Source organism: Vidua macroura, chromosome 5 (assembly GCF_024509145.1).
Source record: "Vidua macroura isolate BioBank_ID:100142 chromosome 5, ASM2450914v1, whole genome shotgun sequence".
NCBI classification, from domain to species: Eukaryota; Metazoa; Chordata; class Aves; order Passeriformes; family Viduidae; genus Vidua; species Vidua macroura.
The window spans coordinates 19,966,007-19,986,343 of NC_071575.1; the positions used below are offsets into that span (position 1 = coordinate 19,966,007).

Sequence of the window (20,337 nt, forward strand, 5' to 3'; positions counted from 1 at the left end):
ATATGCAACAGCTATGCTATTAAATACCAAACCCTGTTACAAACTGCTAGTTCTGCCTAATAATAATCCAAAGGGTCACCATTCCCTGACAGTGGACTTTGAGTTCTTAGATGGCTTCAGCAAGGGTAAGCACCCTGCCAGTTACCCAATCCATACCTGTGGACACAGTATGTAGTGTGCAAATGAACACCGACAGACTAAATGACCGAGATCAACACATTCACACTGTGTGTTTGCCATTTCTACAGTAAGGTTTGTCCTGTTTCAGACTTGGCATGCAAACAGCACCCAGTGACATTCAGTCACAGCAGAGGAGCAACTGAGCACACTTGTGGGAGAGTAGGTAGTTGCATATGTAGAAATAAGTCCCTGTTCTGATGTAAAAAGTTTCCTAGGAGACTTCAGAGAAAAAAAGCCTCAGTCTCTTGTTTGAAGCAGTGGTTGGGAAGCAAAAGCACATTTCTGCAGACTGGTGTGCGAGGGAGCCTGGATACCTGAATGCCTGCTCATGATGTCCCTGTTTTCTCATGCCTCACTCAAGAAAGCTTTAGTTGCCTGGAAGAGGTGACCTGAGGTCCTGCTTGTTCCACGATGACTGATAGCTACACGTGTGCTGTGTTCACAGAGCCCCTGTGCTCTGGTAGAGGCTCAGAGGCATCCCCAGGACATCTCATCGGCCAGGTGGATGCAGCTGGATCAACGCTGAAACCAGGACTGACATTGCATCAGCTGGATTAACACTGGAACCAGGACCGGTGATCCCTTTTTCTCTCTTTTCTCCTGTTTTTATATTTCTCTCTTTCTTTCTCTCTCCCCTGCCCTGCATCCTCCCACGCCCCTCAATACATCTTTTCACTCTTCCTTCTCATCTTACCCCTTTTTCCAAAACCCACTGCCGTGTGCTTATACAGTACGTCAGGGACTAACATACCAATTACCACTCCAAGTATGTAATTTACTAGTAAAACTTTCCGATCGTTTGCGGGCCCTCAGACTTTCATCGCCGCTTTCCACCGCGAGCACTGACGAATCCCGGCTGCTTCCTTCCCCTTAAAGGTGGGCCGTGGCAGGCACCTGGCGCTGAGGCACCTGCGGCGGCTGCCCGGGCAGGGGGGGCGCGCCGGCTTCCTGCCGCAGCGCTGCTCCCTCCTCCCCGCCCTGCCGCTCGCCGCTTTCCCAGCCGCCGGCACGCGACCGCCCGGGGCCGCGTTCCTGCGGAAAACGCCCGTAAATGCCACGGCTCGGCGGCGGCGGGCAGCGCTCCCTCACGGCGCTACCCCCGGCGGGAGGCGGGACGGAGGCGGCGCGGCCGGGGCGGGAACCGCCTGAGGCGCCGCTCCCGCCTCCTTCGCTCCCTCCCTCCCCTCCTCACCCCCCGCTCCCGCCCCCTCGCGCGCGCGCCCGGGAAAACGTTGCGCAGGTTCTAAAGCGGCGGCGGGGGCGCGGCCGCGCGCGAGGGGGCGTGTGAGGGGGAGCGGCGGGGAACGGCCGCCACCGGCACAGCCTCGGCCCGCCGCCGCCGGCCCGCCCGCCCGCCGCATGGAGCTGTCGGCCATCGGTGAGCAGGTGTTCGCCGTGGAAAGCATCCGCAAGAAGCGCGTGCGGAAGGTGGGCAGCAGCGGAGCGGAGCGGGGCGGGGCGGGGGGAGCGCACCGGGACACCCCCGGCCCCTCCCGCTGCGCACCGGGAGCGGGGAGGCGTGGTGGGTGCGCGCGCGGCCGCCCGGTCCCCGTCGCTGTTCCCCGGTCCCCGTCCCCTCACACCCGCGGGGAGGCACCGGCACCTGCCCGAGGCTGGCGGGCGGGGGACACACGTGTTACCCGTGAGGTGGTGCGGGGCGGAGGGGGGGCTGTCGCTGCTGGGGTTCAGCCTCGCTGCAGGATGAGTGCTGGTGACACCAAACGGGAGAGCCCGAACCGGAGAGGGTTTGGGAAAGGTCCCGTGACTCAGTTTCTCCAGCCGTGGAAGCGCTCCCGTCCCCGCAGAGTGTTGCAAGGATTAACCTGTAAGCATGCAGTGTGTAGAGATCCTCTGGTGGAAAGTTCCTTATAGGGCAGTGTTTTCCAACCTTGGGAAGCTGATGAGCCCCCCAATAGGAAAATGAAACTGGTTCTCTGCCTCAAGGACCCGAGTGCTTTCTTTGCTCTGCTCTCCTGTAAAGGTGTCTGTGGCTGCAGCAGCGGCTCTTGGAGAGTGGTCGTCCTGCATGCACAAAGGCCTTTGCCATGCTTTGGGAAGTGCTTAACAAACCCCTTAGTATAACATTAAATATTTTGATAGTTGTTCACATTGCTTGCAGAGCCCTTGAATGCAGTTTCCAATCACTACACTTTTTTTTTTTTTTTAAACTTAGAGTGAAAAAAAAAAAAGGATAGCTCTGAACTTCAGCTGTGGGCTGCTGATTGCTTGGGTCGAAAGGATGAGTGCCTGTGATGGATGGAAGAGTGTTTGAGTAGAATGTGTAGCAAATGGAAAAGAACATGCCAGAGACGCTTCATAGGTTCTGATATACTGTTTCTTCTCTCTGCTTAAAAAAAATTTCATCTGACATTTGCTTCTGGCATACATCTCCTTCCTGCATTTATGTGTGCTGACTTCTTATAGGTTTGCCTGTGAATGTGTGAATTATTTGATCGTGCTCTCTGGTTGGCTTTTAGCGTTCTGCCTGCAAGCCTTCTGCAAAGCTATGTTCCAAGCTGATGGCAGTACAAGCGTGCTTAAACACCCCTGTGTGCCCAATTTTTGGAGAAAAATGTATAACAAGTGTAGTTGAATGGGGAAGTGGCTATGTTTTGAAAATAAAGTGATGGGACACAAGCTTTTTGGTTGCAGAGTTCAGTCTGTTGATTGGTTGCATCTTGTACTGTAGCCCATATTTAGTTCCATAGTTCACCTATTTTCTTCTCCCTTTTTCCACCCTCAGGGTAAAGTAGAATACTTGGTGAAGTGGAAAGGATGGCCCCCAAAGTAAGTTGTGTTTACTTGTCTGTTTTTCCTTTAATATTCTGTAATAGCTTGCACTGTGTCTCTGCAATTCAGCATTTAATTCATAATGGGTAATGGCTTGTCCCTCATTTCAACAACAATAAACAAAACCAAAGAGCCACAAACCAAACCCAAATCTGTTTGTGAATTGGCAGCTAAGGAATACAAACTGCATGCCAGTCTATTCTGACTGGGTTTTGCCACCACTGAAATATTTCATTGAGATACTTTCTAGATACAAATGTTTTTAAATTCCTTATGCGTTCAACAAAGAACCCAGATTCTTCTGAACTTGGAATAGCTCCTGCTTTTCTGAGTCAGCACCAAGAGGACCCCACTTTATTTTTAGAGCTGTCTGCAGTCTTTTAAAATAGAAAACATGTTGATGGTCTTGTCTTCCTCTCCTACTGCTTCCCCTCTGCAATTCACCGACGGAAAGGGGCAATGTTTCCGATTTATTGATTGTAGCCAAATGCAGGTGATCTTTGTCCCTTGAAAATTACCGCCATGCCTTCATTTCCTTGTCTGAAACCTCCTGTTACTTTAAGTGCCTTTTCTGCTTTTGCTTTGGTTGCTCCATTGCAAAAAGGAAGAAAAGTTTGGGGTTTTTTCATTATTGCTGCACACTGTTTACAGACACTTCTCTCATTAAAATGCAGCTGCTCCTGAAGAAGAGCGATTTCTCTGTGCTTAAGCAGTCTGTGAAATGCTTTGAGATTAAAAGGATTAGGCAATTGGAGAATATTACTATGTCAGCTAGCAGTCTAGTAGAACAGCCTCGTGGCCAATCCATATGGGGCCCTGTCTTTGCTTTTCTGTTTGTGCCTCTGTGTGTACATACACCATGTGCGTGGGTACAGCAGTGTTACACACGCAGTTGCTCTGTGTGTTGCTAAGCAAAGGGAGCTGCTTGGTATGGGTTCATCCTCGCAGCTGCAAAGTGGGGCCCGCCAGGATGGTTCTGTCAGGCTGTACCTAGTGTCCAAGAAGCTGAAATGTGTTCTTGGGTGCCTAGTTGTCATACCTAATCCTTGTGATTATAGGCCACATGTGAAGATAAACAGCTTCCCTTCTCTGGTGGTGGAGGGAGAGGGTGACTTTATTCTTGAGAGTTCTGTTGTCACAGTGTAACCTTGTGCACTTGTTGAGCACCAGCTGCCATGTCGCATGGGTTGGACTGCTTCAGCCTCAAATAGCAAAGTCTTACTTAATCACTAATAGAGGGTGGGAAATGTATTTGGAGCCTGTAAGTCCCCATCCCCTCTTGGCCAGAATACTGATGTTTATCCCATTCTCCTTTCAACAAACACATTGAAGTCCTTCTCTTGTAAAGCCCCTTGCCAAGAGGGTGGGCTGAGGCATGTTGTAATGTTTCTTGGACAGAGCAGGCCTTATTATTAACTGCTGCCTTTCCTTGTCCTGCACCTTGGAACACTGGGGGAGACAGAAACAGTTTGGGGAATTTATAGCACAGTTCCCCTGGGTGCAAGGTGATGTCAGGGCTCTCTTATTTTGATGTATGGCATGTCTAAGCATCTTCCCTCTTCCCCCAAACTCCAAATCTGAAGATTGTTGATTATTTTTTTCCTTCCTCCTGCCTGCCTCCACTTTAACTATTGTCTCAGTAGTTTGAATTACTTAAACTCAAGATGCTTAGAGCATTGGAGTCGCTTTCATCCCACTAGCAGTCTCTGTTTCTTGTTTCTAAACATATATATGCCCGTGATGGCATGCAGCACCACAAGCTGTTTGTATCTTTGTGTCTATTTCCTCATTCCTCATCCTTCCCTTCCTTAATTACCAACCTTGTTGCATTGCTTTTTGTAGTCTCTGTACCTATTATCCTATCATTCCCATTGGAAGTATGGAAGAGAATAAGGATAGGTCAGTAGTACTGCTTTCACATGCAATTCACATTTCATTTTTTTTCCCCCTCTTCTTAATAAAAAATTCTTATTCATGCCCTACACCTCAGATTTATGGATTGCACTGCTGGAGTCAGGGAATGGAGGAGTGACAATCTGATTCTAGCTACAAGCTTGTTTACAACTTGTGTTGGAGTTAAAAGGAGGGGGAAGAGGAGGAGTAGAAGGAGGGGGAAGGAAGATCATATGATCTGTGTTTTCCAGAGTGCCTGCTCTCTGCAGTTTGCTGCAGCCCGGGCTGTGTGTACCCATATATAAAGCTCCGTGTGCGCGCGCACGTGGCAAACTCAACCATGTTTTTTTATATGCAGTGTTTTGCCACTGCAGCGAAGCCAGAATCTGAGCTGCAGAGAAGAAGGCAACACCCACCAGGGTGTTTTTTTTTAAGCAAATCCCTTTTCTTCTCCTGCCCATGAAAAGCAATCCAATGACATTTTTTTTTTCCCTTGTGGTGTTATATTTCTTAAATTTGTAGGATGAGTGCCAGAATTCCTGCAGCTGGGAGGAAACCTTCCTCTTTTCAAACAGTATCTTGGCTTTGACAGCTCACAGTCAGGTTGCTGCAGGAGGCATGAGCAAAGGAGGGAGGGAGAGAGGGAGGGATCAGCTCATTATGAAGACATGTCTGTTCTTAACTCTCTGATGTACAGTGCACCTGGAGATATCTGAATGTCATGTTTCTGTTTCTCCCTTTAGTAAAATAATTATGTTTTCATTTCTAGACCCATCCTCCAGTATTGTTCCTGTATTACAGTACCTTTCTTATCTCTAATGGAGAGATAAAAGGGAGAAGCATTCCCAAACCACCTCTCCTGTGTACCCCGTGTATCCTGTGTCCTCACATGCAGTCCGTGCTTCATCAGAAATGTAAACATCCTAAAATGCTTTCTTGCTGTTTAAAGGCACTGATACAAATGCACCCTTATGCACTTGCACGTGACTTCTCTCTGGTCCTCCTCCCCAGGGTCTGGGACAAGCTCTGCCTCCAGGCCTGGATCTCACATTTCAGGAAAGCTGGGGTTCTGAAGTGTTTGAGGATTCATGTTTGCTTTCTTGCCTTAGAGTTTGTATGGTAGAGACACAACACCCACCTTTTCTGGGCAAGCGTGACCCCAAAGAAGTAAACATGCCCCAAAGACCCCTTTATGATTCTTTCAGCTTCCACAGTGGAAGCATTTTGGCTGCTTCTCCCTAATGTTAAGTGCATCTGTGCTCTTTGGGAACCAGTTTTGGAGTTGCCTGCTGGGTGGGTTCAGTCCTTTCCTGAGCATCTGATTCCTGTCACAGCTGTCCGGCTGTCGAGGAGGGAGCTGGGGCAGTGAGTGACGCTGTTCCCAGGCTACTTCGGGAGCATGAAGCCTGTTCAGAGCAGTGTTGGCGGCCCCGTCCGCAGTACAGTTGGGGTACTTTGTATCGATGAGTTCCGCTCCATAGGAACAACCTGCAGGGGGAGCCGAGCAGGAGGAGGAAGCGTTGGCAAGTGGCCATCAGCTTGCCCCAGGGCCCAGCTCCTAACATGTTTGGTTGAACGGCATCAGTGGAAAGAATTAAATTCTTAAATTAATCCTTTCAGCTTCAGTGATTAGAAGTAATTAATAATGCAGGTGAGAAAGCGTACTTACTCTTTGAGCACTCTAAATTAAGAGAGACCTATTTTTCAGAAAGATGTATCAGACTGTGCTTCATTTTTCCATGGGGTTTATGGGATTTGAGGGAGTGCTGCAGATGAGACCTGTTTAGGCATGGACTTAAAAACAGTTTGTGAGTGTCTGCACAGGCTTTGTACACAGTGTGGAAGGGGCCCTGGGGAGGAAAGTCTTCCCCGTTTTTGTACAAAGAGCCGCTTGATGCTTGGCCCTGCCTGTTTTGGGAAGGGGAGGTGGTGTCTGTGGGAAGCTGGGGAGGGAATGGCTGGGATTCCTCAGAGCTCTCGCAATGTTGTGGCAGGCCCCACCGACCCTTGTGAAGACAGTATCCAGGACCGCAGCACCCTGGTAGCAGGCCTGCAGAGAGAATGTTTCATTAAAATATTGTTTACTTTTATTCCTTATGTTTTTCTTCAGATACAGCACATGGGAGCCAGAGGATCATATCTTGGATCCTCGCCTGGTAGTGGCTTATGAAGAAAAGTAAGGACACATGTTCTTTCTCTCCCTGGACACAGGAAAAGAAATAGAGTCTTTATTTCATTGTATGCATAAAGTGCCCCTGTTCATGCATGAAGTGTCCCTACTCCAGTCAAAGATGAGATGTATAGCAATGGATCCTGCTTGATTTTTGTACGCTGGTGTGGATTGAGATGGAGAAGACAGGGTTAAAGCAGCTTTGATTGGCACTGTTCAGGAAATGAGGCCAAGAACAGGCAGCACTGAGCCAAAAAACAATCAGATTCAGGTTTTAATCGGGTCCAGAGCTGGACTGGAGTGACGTGAGGTGGGAAGTTTCTCTAACCCATCCTTGATTAGCTGTGTCAGAGAAATTCCCCTATTGCAAGGTTTTCACTCCTACAGGAAGCAATTCTGGGATGTTTTCCAAGCTCACACTGGTCACCACTGGGTTTTATTGAAGGAAATTGAGGGAGCTACGCTGCAAAAGATTGAAGTCCCAACTAGGTTTTATGCTGTGGTATTTAGTGCTCAGTTTGATTTGTATTCCTCTTTCACAGGGAAGAAAGAGACCGTGCATCAGGGTACAGGAAAAGAGGCCCCAAACCAAAGCGCCTCCTACTGCAGGTAGACTCTTGCTCTTCTGTGTATTTCTAACTCCTTAGCTGCTGTGCTGCTCCCCTGCTCTCAGTGAGGTGGAAACTGTCTGTTTGCTATTGCATGGACAAAATTGGAGGTAAAAAGTTAACATAATAACATGAAATCAGTGTTTAGGCAGATGGTTTTAACCTGTTAGCTGAAGAGCTAGCTAATTTGTCTTAAAAATGCAAAACAAAATAAAACAACTGCTCTTTCTCTCTGAACTAGGACTTTATAAAGTGTCGGCCTGGATAGCTGCAGGTTACCTGGTTTGTGTAATCATTTAATTTCATGTTGAGCTTGGATTTTCCATCAAGTCAAAGGTAGCCCATAGTTGGAAGTGGAGTTTCAGCATGCTTTTACTGTTGCCAAGCAAAGCAGCCCATCCTAGGAAACAGATATATTAGGAAGAGCTTAGAAGGCAGTTGGAGAGGGGAGAGAAACGGTCTTGTAGAAGCAGCACACCTTATCCTAGCTCATCTAGAGGTTCAGAGACTGAACAAAGAATATTTTCCTGGTTCCCAGTGGGGAGCCCTCACTGCATGATCAGATGTCTGCTCTGACCCTTGCTGCGTTGGTGTCTTGGCAGCGGCTGTATGGCATGGACTTGAGGAGTGCTCACAAGGGAAAGGAGAAGCTCTGCTTCTCTCTTGCACGGAGGTTTGGAGGAGGAGACAGTAGCCTGCCAGGGGCCAAGACAGGGCAGACAGAGTTCCCCGAGAAGACTGGGGGTGCAGTCCTGCCATTCTCTCTCCGGAAGCAACGCAAAAACCAGAAGTACCTACGACTGTCAAGGAAGAAGTTCCCGCGCATGGCGAGTCTGGAGAACCGAAACTGCAGGCATGAGTTCTTCCTGAATGATGCAGTGGGCCTAGAGGCCAGGCAGAGCCCCGAGGACTGGGAGGCCACGCAGCACACCAGCAAAGAAGGTAAGGCTAGTCACCCATTGGTGAAGTTCTGGGGAATGTGAAGGATGTTCTGCATCCTTCCACCTTGGTTACATCCTCCTGGGATTATGGTTTAGGTTAGGTATTCAGAGCAGCCCTTGCTGGTCCATATTATGTCCCTCTTGTTTGCAGGTTTCTTTCTTGCTTGAAGAGCACAGATTTTTTTTTTTTTTGGTCCTGTTGGTACTATGTAGTCTTACATCCCTGATACCCCTCCCAATGTTAGAAAATGTGCAGAAGATACTGCAAGTTTTCCTCCTCTTAAAATTTCCTCCCAGCAGAGGTGACACACAAGTGTGACAGATGAACTCTGCCTCTGTCCACATTATCCACATATGCTCATATGCTCAGTCTGCTGCTTGTCTCAAAGGACTTTGGATGGCAGTGGACAAGCCTGGACAGTAGCACTCCTCTCAGAGTGCTGCTTTAAGAAGCTGCTAGTAACTCACAATATCCTCACTGCCTCCTCCTTCCTTTTCTTCTCCACACCCCTCTAAAGCCTCTTGCTATAGAGCTATGTGAGAAAGGGAGAGAGAGATGAAGTGAGGATGGTAACTCCTGCCTGATCCCACTGAGTAGGCAGCATGAGTGTAGGCATGGGAGATGTCCAAGCACATTTGGCATTTTGGGGAAGGATACCAGTATCTTGTGCAGGAGGGTTGTGGGATGTGTGTGTTGCTCTCAGTTACCAGGGAAACTATCCCTGCATTATTAGAGCTTCTGAAGGCGTAGCTTTCCTGAGGAGTGGAAAACTGGGGCTTGTGTTGCTTGTAGTAGCTAAGGGAATCCTGTTACTCCTTGCTAGGAGTAGCTGTTAGCCAGGCTGGATTAGGCAGGATCTTAGGGAGAGGGCTGTGTTCTGGGAATCAGCGTTATTCCCTCCTTTCTGAGAGAGACTGGAATGGTGTTCAGAATCCAGGGAGGCAGCAATGGGAGTAGCACAGAGGAACCCAGTGTTACATCCTGGTAGTGAGGAAATGTGTGGGGCTGTTCTCCCCAGAAGTGTGTGACACTACAGCACTTGGGGATCAGAAGAGTGATCTTCACTCTTCTACAGAAGAGTGCACTACAGAATTGTAAAACTGTTGTTGTTCTCCCCTTGACACATGGTCTGTGTGGAATCCCAGTTACTGTTTGGGGGAATTGGACTCTTTCTGGGGGGAAAGTAGATACCACTGGTGTTTGAGACAGAAGACAGGAAATACACTCTAAAGGGTGTCTCGTTCTTTGCTTAGGTTGGGACAACAAGGTACATAGTGGACAGGGAGAGGGTGTGTTTTCCTTCCTCTCTCTTTATGTGGCAGTCTCTGGGGGCTGTGGCTAAATGAGCCTTTGGGTGGCAGAGGGGCTGATAATTATTCTTACAGTGAGAAAGTTCAGGGGTGCTTGGGTTTCTTGTATGGAGCTGTCTGGGAGCAAAGGAGGCATATGAAAAAGGAAGAGCAGCTTCTCCATGGACCACTACTGAGGGATTTTTGAGAGCATCACACCCAGGCTGTGTTGCAGGTGCAGTACAAGGCATTTGTACTCCATTTTGTCTCCCTTTGACTCCCTTAGGAGTATCTGAAGAGTGTGTGTAAGAGATTTTCATTTTTGCCTTTTCAGCCGGGTAGGGTGTTTAGAAGACAGTGAGCTCAAACCAGGGTGAGTGTGCTTTGCTGACACAAAACCAAATTAGGGGCTGAGATGGGATGAGGGATATGGGGGAATTGTGGATGGTTAAATGAACTCGGTGGTTTTACAGAGTCTCTTGACCTCTGCATAGGCTGCTCTGATACTACTATGTATCTGGACTCCTAATGCTCCATTTTCCCTTAGCCTCTGAGGGTAGGGCTTGCACATGTTCTTTCTTGCTCTGTACATGCAGATTCAGTACAGGCTGATTTCACCTATGGTTTGTCAGAAAGGAGACCCTTTTTTCCATCCTTTCTTTCCCTCCCCCCTTCCTCCTTTCTTCTCCCTCACCTTCTCTGTTTCACTAACATGCTCTTATGTGCCTTTCTTCCTGCAGCAGATGTGGATGCCAGTCTCCCTTGGATCCCCACTGTGCCCCCCAGTGAAGTGACAGTGACAGACATCACGGCAAACTCCATCACCGTCACTTTCAGAGAAGCACAAGTGGCTGAGGGCTTCTTTCGAGACCGGAGTGCACAGTTCTGAATCTCTGTTTGCAGTGCTCCCCAAAACCAGTGCTTTTAGGGTGGGGCTAGGGAAGGCTTACGTTATCCCTTATGAGAAAAAAAAAATTCAAAATATCTCCTCTTAAAATGTTTACAGAGACCCTTTTTTTCCCCCCTACTTTTTCCCCTTTCAGATACGCAAAAAAAAGGCAGTGTAGGGGGTGTGTATTTGTCATTGCTTTGTCCGGCTGAAAAACTGACAGCCCTTTCCCTGGCAAAGACTCCCCTCCTTGATGTGACAGCAGCAAGCTGAACAATTCGCCTTTTATCCTGCTAAGTGGCGGCAGCTGCATTTGTGGGGAGAGGGCATGTGGAGGTGGAAAGAGAGCTGGATCTCTAGCCTGCTGCCTTGTTCTGCAATTGATATCCCTTAGATAAAGATACATCTCTGTACATTGCTCTTCCCACCTTCCTCCTCCCTCTCTTCCTGCAGCAGTGAGAGGCGATGGATCCTACCTGTGTAGATAACTCCAGCCTGTTAAGACTTTCTCTGCAGTGCTGTTTTCCCTGTGGCCTGCTGTCAGGACTTCAGAAGAGTATTTGCCTGTCTGTGGCAAGTCAGTCTTTGCAGCATGGGTCCATATAGACAGCAGAGCTTTCTCCCTTTGATTGTCGATCATGCGGAAAGACTGAAATGCATCTCTGAAATCCAAACTGGTAACATAAATTCAATTTGCCCTCATTAAAAGCTCAGAAAGCCAGCATAGTTGAGACATACCATTCTCTATATGCTAAACAGGATTTGCAGGCTTGGCTCTGCTGCATGAGGAATGCGTTATGGAAAGTGGGGTCTTCTTACCCTTTGCCAAATTCAGTATTAATAACAAATCCTGCCCTGAATCTGTGGTAATAAGTTCGTTGAAAACTGACTCCTCTCCACTGGGAGGAGGGACTAACAGGACAACTGAAGCATTGCCTGGCACTGCAGAGATACCCAAGATACTGGCACAGGCCCAGGACACAGGACTTGGACAGAACTGAGCTAGAAATGGACCTTGATTAGCAGCAAGTTCTGTTCTTGGATCCCATAGAGAGATCCAAAATAAACAACATGTGGGGAAGGCATGTATTAGATCTGAGGAGGGGAAAAATTCCTAATTCTTAGCAATGAGAATTCTTGGATTGTGCTGCCTGAGTGATACTCTTCCATGACTCCAGTATCCTCACAGTATCTGTGATCCTGTACTACTTTACTGATAGGAACTTCCCCTTGGAAGGCTTAAAAATCTTTGCCAAGGAAAGTGGTCTGCATTTCAATAGACCCGCCTGATCTTGCACTTAAAAATGCCTTGTCCTGGACTGCCTGTGACACTTTGAGGTTTTTGAAGAATTGCTGTATTTTGAGTTGGTAGTTTAGCATAGCATCTGTTCTTGCACATGCATGTTCTCTTCCATTTTAAAAATCAAATTTTATTTAAATAACTTGATTTTTAAAAATATAGACCTTTTCCAACAGAAAGCAAGAAAAGTAAGGTAGTCTAAATTGGGAACTGCAGGTCAGAGTGCTGCAGGGTAACACTGGCTACTGTCATGATCACTGTCCTCAAATACTATGTTTCCTTACTCCACCCCACCTGAAGCATCTCTTATCTGCTGTATTTATTCAAAATGAAGCCATGAGCCTTCTTAGCTCTGAGATAAAGACACCTGTGGAAATCCTCAATGTGTTTGTTTGAGGGGCTTGGCTCCTGGCCTGCAGAATTTGGGAGCTCTAGGGTTTCTGGTCCTCCAAACATCTGCTTATTATAAAGTGCTTGGACTGCCACTGTGGGTTTTTACTAGAAGCAATTTTTACCTCATTTAGGATATGGCAGCTCAGTGTAGATTTAGGATTTCCCCTTCCATCTCAGAGCAAGTCTGTCTTTCATGCTATCAGAGCAGTTTCAGGATCACTGGGAAGATCTTGAATTTCTGGACTGACCTTTCATCTGTCAAAGAAGTAAGATGGGAGTTTTATTATGGAGAAATCTGAGAGGGTGAGAAGTGGAAGCTGGGGGGGAATTATGTGGTGGGAGGAAGAGTGAGTGGGAAAGAAGCTTGCAATAGCTAGCAAGGGCAAGCTGATGAGGTAAGCATGCAGGCTCAGGATGTTTGTTGAACGTGGGTGTCCAGAGCGAAGCTTCTGTGTCTGGAGTTGCACCCTTTTTTGCAGGATGTGGGGTCAGACAGTGTTGTTACCATCACCCACACACCCCCTCTTCCTGACACCTGCCAAATATGCTGAATACCTGCATCTCTCTTCTGTTGTGACCAGTGGACACACCGCATGGCCCAGTCCACTCTTGTGAGTTGGAGCAGGTCAGGTTGTGATGGTTGCAGAAGCATAGTGTTTTAGCTTATTTTAAAAAAAGTCTCGAATTGCAGCTCATCCTGCTAAATCTTCATGGCATTTATAGGATTTGTTTCCTTTATTCTAATGCAGCAACTGCCACCTTTGTCATGTCTTCATCTTGGTGTACAAATGCACCAAAAAAAGCTTCCTAAGTTCCTGGCTTTGGCTGACATTAGAAGCAATATCAATCCTGCAGCAGGAAAGAGCTTGTCCTAATAAACTAGATTTCCATCCTCTGCTTTTCTCTCCACTCTCCACCTGACACTTCTCAACACTTTCTTTTGGCATTTTTCTTTAAATGTATTTTCTTTCTCTTGCAGTGGAGTTTTCAAAGACCTATGGTGGTCTTTCAAAGAGGATCCACCCACAGCTTCATATCTTAAATCATTTTTTTGGATCAGGCTATCTAGTGTTCTGCTGGTGACTAATCATCTTGCTACACAAAGTGTGGAACAAAGTACCTGGCTGCCATGCTGCTTTGTGTCAATGAGGAGCTAACCATAATGGGGTTAAGACACAACAAGTTGCATGTGCGTGGGTTTGGAGGGGAGGGTGTGAAGAGGAGTTTGTGGTAGGAAACTAAGCAGTTACTTCGTTGGTGTGGAATTTTTTTTTTGACATTCATTAATTTTTGTTTATCTCAAAGAACTTTTCAAGAAGATTTTTCTCCTGATCTTTTTAAAATGTGGCTCTGTTCCACATTGTCTGCTGACATATCACTGTAAACTTCCTTGGTAGAGCTGGTCTTCAGGGACTTTAAAATTAGCTTTATTCCACCTCTGCAGGTATAGAGAGAGTTTTACTAGAAAGATAGGTTGTCTGGGTTTATCTCTTCTCCCCAGTACTGTCCATCTGCCAGTTCAACCCAAAATCTGGCAGTTGAATTGGGACCTCCTGTGCTAACATATCATGAAAATCAGATGCTGTGTTTGGATCTTTGCTAAGCATTCCGTTTGATTAGAAGAGCCAGAATAGCATCCAGCTGAAGCTGAGTTTAATAATTCTATTTGAAGCACAAGCCGAGAATAGAAGTGGGCTAACTCTCCCATACCTTGTTTGGCTCCATGGCTGTAAACAAGAAAAATAAACTTCAGCCAGTGGAAATTACTGAACTGTACACAAGAAACAACCTTCTCTGAGAACTGCTCTAATAGTCATTCTTAGAACTGTTTCCATATGAAAACTTACCAGCAGTGTTGGGGGACAGAAGTGTTTATTTTATAGGTCTTGCAGTGAACTCACTGTATATGTGATAGACCTGAGGGACTTCATGAGACTGGAAAGCTTTTTTTGTTAACACTGTGTTAAAAAAAAAAAAAAAAAAAAAAAACTATATGGAAAGGACTGCCTCTGTTCCTGGATGGTTATAAACTAGATGTTATTGCTCTGATATATAAGTGATGCCTTGGAACAGCAAGTTTTAACACATAAATAGTGGCATTAAGTAGCCTCCTGCATGCTCCTTATTGTCTTGCATTTGCTTGGGGGCCCTTCTGCTTGTGAAGTCAGACTAAGGTGATTTTTTTTTTTTCTCTTTATCTTATTTTTTTTTTCAAGCAAGACCAGGATATTATTGTGAGAACACTCAAAAGCAGTTCCATTTGCCAAAATAAGCCCAAATTTGTTAGTGAATTGACTCTTGTTTATGTCAGAGTTCAGACATAGAGAAGCTTATTGAGAAATGAATGGCTTTTTTTGTTATTAGTGTTGTGAAACTGTCCAGAATTGTTCCTCTGGTGTTTTGTGACTGGATGTATAAAATTGTTTGTTCACCTCACAGGGGGCCCTCGGTCCCAGTACTGTTTCATGCTGTACGCCAGCTAGTGCTGCTTGATGGTTTCACTGGAATAGAGAAGGGAGGCCTCACACAGGTCAAAAAATAGGCAGGGTAGCTCAGGCAAGTCCCTCTGTGGTAGCCACGACAGAGGCTGGGGTGCAGAAGACAGTGTGGGCTGCCAGCCACATCTATGTATTAGGCAAAGCAAAGTCTACCACCACCTTTCCACCTCTTCCTCTCCTCTCAAGCTTTGAGCTTTTGTTTTTAGAAGTAGGGAAAGTACAAAAACCTCCTTTTCTTAAATGAATTGGTATCTACCCATCTTGTTCCTCCCTGGCTTACCTGCGGCCTAGAAAGAAGAGGGCGGTGGGCCTTTCTGGGAAAATAATAGGGACAAATGCTGGTCAGAGAAGGGAGGGACAGAGCTGCCTCCGAACTGCTCTCACTAGGTGGTTGAGGAGTGGCCTTTGGGTCAGCTGGCAGTTGAGAGAGAAGGTGTGTTATAAGCAAGAACTTGTAGTGAAACTGATCCCTTGCATCTGTGAGTGGAGTTCTGAATGGGCCTGCAGAGAGGTGAGTGCTGCATTTATGTATCTGTCTTCTGCCATTTGGGAATGCAAAGGAGATGTGTGTTGACAACTTGCATAGGGTAATTTCTACATAAAAATGTATAGCATTGGAACACATTGCTCTTGCCACGCCTGTTGTAAATGTTTTCCCCAAGGGCATGATAAACTTGTTTTGGGATAATAACTTATGATTAACAGGCCACAATGTCCTATGTCTGAACTTACTGTCTTCACAGAGAAAGTGTGAGCTTCTGGGTGTCAAACCACTGGATTCTACACACAAAGGTGGTCAAGATAGGAAGGCTTATAAAACAGCCCCAAGACAATTGGAAGGAGAGAGAAGCAATCACTTAAAATGGAATTCAGACCCTTCAAATCCTTTCCTGTAACTAGCATTTGCTGTAGAGATGACCCCTTTATCTCTTCCACCTCTTTCTCTTTCCCCCTTAACTTCTTGAAGTGCAGAGAGCATGCAGGAGATGATCCCTAATTAACCGGGAATGGTTGAGGTGTAGGGCTCCATGGGAGCATTTGGGGCTGCTGTGGATTGCTACAAAGCTGGGATGGGGTAGAATTCCTAAGAACTGGAACCTCCATCACAGCTTATCTCATTACTGGGGTATCAAAGTTTTGGCTGGGAGGGGAATTTTGGAGGAGGAGGAGGTGGAAAACCTTTTTTTATTATTATTGTTGGTTTTTAACCAGAAAATGTGGTGTCAGCACAAAGAAGCTTTTTGCAAATCTGTCAAAATGTTAAGTAGCTTTTTTTTTTTTGCTTTTAAATCTGAAGTATGTTTTGAAGCACTTTGGAAATGCAAAGCACTAGGAGTGCTAAGTACTCCTTATCGTCTGTCTAAAAGTGGCATTTGAAAAGCAAAAGATGTATCTGTTTCAGGCTGCTGGCTGCTCCTTCTCGTTTTTCCAGAGCTGCCACCCAGCCATTTGCCTCCCTCCCATGGGGGAGAGTGTACTCCACCATGCCAGGAGCAGAGGTTCCCTAAGGGAGAAGAGGAGACCTGCTTGCCTTTGGGGTACAGGTTGGCTTCCTCCCTCCCCACCTCCTTTGATTGAGGAAAGGGAAAAATGAAGTTGAGTTTCAGTTTGAGTGGTCCTAGTCTGGAACTATGACTGTTTCTTCCAGCTCTGGAGACATCTTTATAGAGTTTCCTGTCTGAATAATTGCACCTTATTAGCTTAATTGAGGAATGAGGAGATGTCTGCCCTTCTGCAGGGAGAGAGAGGAAGAGGAAGGGAGGGTGAACCAGGAGCTGTCTTCAGTAGCTGCTGGATTTTTCCAGAGGTCGTAGTTTCCTCACCTCATCTCCAACAGAACAGCAACAAAAGAACTAAAATAATTTAGATTAAGCTTTTGTTCTGTGTATCTCAAGAACCTTTTGAGCAGGCTAATGGCAGAGAATCCTTTTCCCTCACCTAGTCAGCTCTACAGTGTGGGGGTCAACACCCCAGTTCTCTTGCTGGGTTTTCAGCAGCAACCTTTTCCCTCAGTGTACGCACATCTAGAATGCTTTTGCACACTGATTCACCTAATATGGTGTGCTCCCTTTCTGTTGCAGGGGGAAGATGGGGAACAGTGGGGTCAATTAGAGGGGAGGGTCCCTGATTATTTTTTTTCCTGTCCCTTCTGTTGTTGCTGTTGTTCCCGTCAGCACGCTAGAGTATTGGAGTCTTTGCACACAGAAAGCTTCCTTTTGCACAGAATGAGCTTCTAGCTTTTGTACAGACTAATTGAATGTATTTGGGGATGGGGGGAAATAGGGAGTAAACCAATTCCAAACAAACCAATCAGAGTATAATGCCTTTTCTGAGCGAGTATGTGCTGTAAAAGGAGATTGTAATAGCAAAGAGAGGGCAGGCTCAAGTATAATTTGACACAAAGTGTGGTTTTATTTTTGTACTGATATGGGTAAGAGACTGTACAGCATCTATTTATTTAGATGATTTATGTGGTAAATGTTGCAAACAAAATTATTAAAATATTAAATATGAGAACTGACATTTACCTCATGGTATGTTTGTGTGGTCATTTACCCCCCTTGCTTTAATTCTACAGCTGAATTATTTTCCAACAGCCACATCTATTGGTGTATAAACATGCAGTGCAGCTGGAAAAAGAATGGAGAACATGCATGTGTACATGATGAAGATCAGTAAAGAAGGATCGATGAAGAATGGAGCCTGCAAAAGGCTACTTCTGACATTACTCGTTACTTTGATTGGAGGAGGTCAAGTTTTTATTAATTTTTAACCCACTGGGTAAGTTAGAGCTGTCCAGGGTGACCTGGGATGATTGGTCTTTTATGGATTATAATTTGAAGAGGAGAATGCTGATGGCAGGGTGGCTGTTTCTCTGGGTTTAGGGAATTCTCTACATCCTTGCATGAGGCTGGAATGCCAGGACAGCTCTGCCAGCACCAGGAGAGTGCTGGTGTGCCCTGTATCCTGGAACGGGTAAAGTCTGAGGTGAGGCCTGGGCTGCTAGGCATGCTCTGCTGTGCTTGCTAGCAGGACAGCAGTTCTCCTCCAAGCCAAAGCCTCCAATGGTTTGGCCAGCAAGGCTTCCAGGGACCTCTTCAGGAGCACAGCTGCTCATGGGTACAGTTTGGTCCCTGGTTCACCCTAGGACTTAGCCAAGGAGCTTGAGTCCTTGAACTGCTGATACTGCATGGAGGAAATCCCAAATGTCATTTAGTTCACTTGGCTTGCTCCTTCAAGGTATGTCCCACTCCATCCCCAGTGGAGAGGGAGGCCAGGTGTTTATCAAGGTATCTGGCCAAGAGAATGGAGCTGTCTGAGATACCTCTAGTAGATGTAATGTGGGGGTGAGCCCTGCACCTGAATGAAGCTATGGCATCAATCACAAAAGCATGTGAAGCAAAAGCAGAGGGGGATGGGGTGCGTTTCCTGAGTCAGTCACGGCTCAAGGCAGTATGGTTAGGTCTTACCTGTGTTACCAAAGTGCCATCAGCATACTTGCCTTGAGCCAGGGAAGCTGGAGTTGAGTGATGGCATCAGAGCAGGACTCCAGCCAGCCACTTATTTTCTGGCAGCAGCTAGTGGGTCAGGTGAAGCTGTAAGAAACTGCAGTGCAGAGTTACGGGAAAGCCTGCTCTGGAGATTGTGTCTACCTACCTCTGCCAAAGCTGCAGAGGCTGGCTGGTACTAGAAACAGCTTGTCCTTTTGCATGCATGTGTTGGCTGGATTAAAGGTTAATCTGGGCAGTCCTTTTTTAATAATCTGTTGCTATGCCGCCCCTCTGCTCTGTGCAGTGCAGCCGACTTGCCTTGCACAGCTCTCCCCATTGGATGCCTGAGATCAAGGGCACTTGGCAAAAGGGGAAACAACAAGGGTCGAGCAGTTCAATATTCTCTGAGAAGCATAAAGTGAAATGCAGCCTGTGTGACCCCTGTGATGGCAGTCACTTCCTGTCTGTTCAGTGCTACACAGCTTCCCCGCTCTTCACAGCATTTTGCTTGCTGAGATACTTGCTTTTGAAACAAGAATGAAGAAATCTGGGGGATTTGTATAATCATCCTGAGCCAGCGGCAGCCTGGGCAGCTGGGCCTGCTTTGGGAACTCCTAGGCAGGCCCCAGGGATGTCATAGCATCCCACCGGTGTAGGCACAGCACAAACTCCACGGGCCTTCTCTCTCTGCTGCATCAAAAAGTTACTGGGCTGGAGGGCTGGTTGTTCTGGCCACTGCTTGGGCCATGCTGAGCCACCTGTACCTGGTGTGCAGGGTCAGCTCCGAGGGACCTGTCTTTGCTTGTGTGTGTTTCAGAGCTGCAGCAGGGAAATCCCAGCACACATTCACCTGGATGCCCATAGTGCCAAGGGTTTGCTTGGAAATGTACACAGCATTGGCTTGAGGGGCTGGGCTCTGTGCAGCTGTTCCTAGTATAGGTGAGGGACTGACCATTTGCTTTCCAAAATCTGCTGCTCCTAACAGTGACCTCACTGGAGTGAAGAGCAGCAGAGTCAGTTGATGAACCCTTGGAGCTTATCTCCTGGACATAAGTGCTGCTACTCCTGCCAGGTCCACAAACAATGAGCTTGGAGGCAGCTACTGACTTTGAGCAGGTGGGTTTCCTATGATTAAGTGTCATTTCAAAAACACATGAAAATTCTTTCACACCTGCTGCTGTCCCTCGTGCCCCTACACCGCTGACATGGGGTTTTGATGTGAAAGATCTTGTTGCTCTCCCAAAGCTCATTGCTTCCAGGCATTGACTTCCTGGTTCTAGTAAGAAGTGCTACAGTGTATCCTATGGCACCAGGGTATTGCAGGCAGCGAGTTACAAGAAAAATGTTTTATTTCAGTGTCTGTAGTGAACAATAGCTGCTCAGGGAGGGCTGTCTTCCCAGGTGGGTTGGGTTTTTTTTAAGTGTTTTACTAGAAATGTGAATGAAACAAAGGAAATGCCCAACAATGCCCTGAACAGCTGGATATTCTGCTACTATTTTGCTTTGTGAGAGTACAAGGTAGATGAAAGTGTTAGGCCATACCTGTGCTATGGCAGCTTGCAGTGATTTGAGCAGTGGCTGTGGCTGGAAAGAAGGTTCTGCTGACAGGTGGAAGGAGAAAATAACTAGACAGAGCACACAGAGCTCTCTGAAAAGCTGCTGCCCCTTCTGGTCCATTGATCATGGCGCCTTTTGCTCCTGTCCTGAGGCAGGCTGTATTATTCGTGACCCACACATCTGTTTTGGGACAAGGCCACCAGTCTTGGTTGCTGCACATGTGTTTTTGTAGCTATGTAAAGACTTTTCCCCCTTTTGATTTAAGGGTGTCTGCTTTTTGGGGGTGGATGATGTTGCTGGTTGAAAGCTCAGTTGCTTGACACACAGCTACAAATGT

At 46.8% G+C, this 20,337-nt stretch overlaps 1 protein-coding gene across 4 annotated transcripts; it reads left to right on the forward strand.

Annotated features, from left to right (window-relative positions):
* The first annotated feature begins 1,379 nt into the window (after positions 1–1,379).
* CBX7 (chromobox 7) lies at positions 1,380–11,329 on the forward strand. Of its 4 annotated transcripts, none has more exons than XM_053978688.1 (7): positions 1,380–1,608; positions 2,924–2,967; positions 6,974–7,039; positions 7,576–7,642; positions 8,244–8,583; positions 10,616–10,747; positions 11,215–11,329. In XM_053978688.1, the coding sequence occupies exons 1-7, from the start codon at positions 1,540–1,542 to the stop codon at positions 11,247–11,249; spliced, it is 753 nt and encodes a 250-aa protein (XP_053834663.1). In that variant the 5' UTR covers positions 1,380–1,539; the 3' UTR covers positions 11,250–11,329. The 4 variants fall into 4 exon arrangements, with proteins under 4 accessions (XP_053834663.1, XP_053834662.1, XP_053834665.1 ...); XM_053978687.1 differs by having other exon boundaries at positions 1,383–1,608; positions 10,613–10,747; XM_053978690.1 differs by lacking the exon at positions 11,215–11,329 and having other exon boundaries at positions 1,383–1,608; positions 10,616–10,873.
* The last annotated feature ends 9,008 nt before the right edge of the window (positions 11,330–20,337 follow it).

What these genes read in the sequence shown, in the direction of transcription:
- CBX7 (XM_053978687.1), top strand. Translation starts at nt 1,540, where the DNA reads ATGGAGCTGTCGGCCATCGGTGAGCAGGTGTTCGCCGTGGAAAGCATC. An exon ending in GCAAGAAGCGCGTGCGGAAG is followed by an intron (nt 1,609 to 2,923) that starts GTGGGCAGCAGC and finishes TTCCACCCTCAG; the next exon opens with GGTAAAGTAGAATACTTGGT. An exon ending in TGGAAAGGATGGCCCCCAAA is followed by an intron (nt 2,968 to 6,973) that starts GTAAGTTGTGTT and finishes GTTTTTCTTCAG; the next exon opens with ATACAGCACATGGGAGCCAG.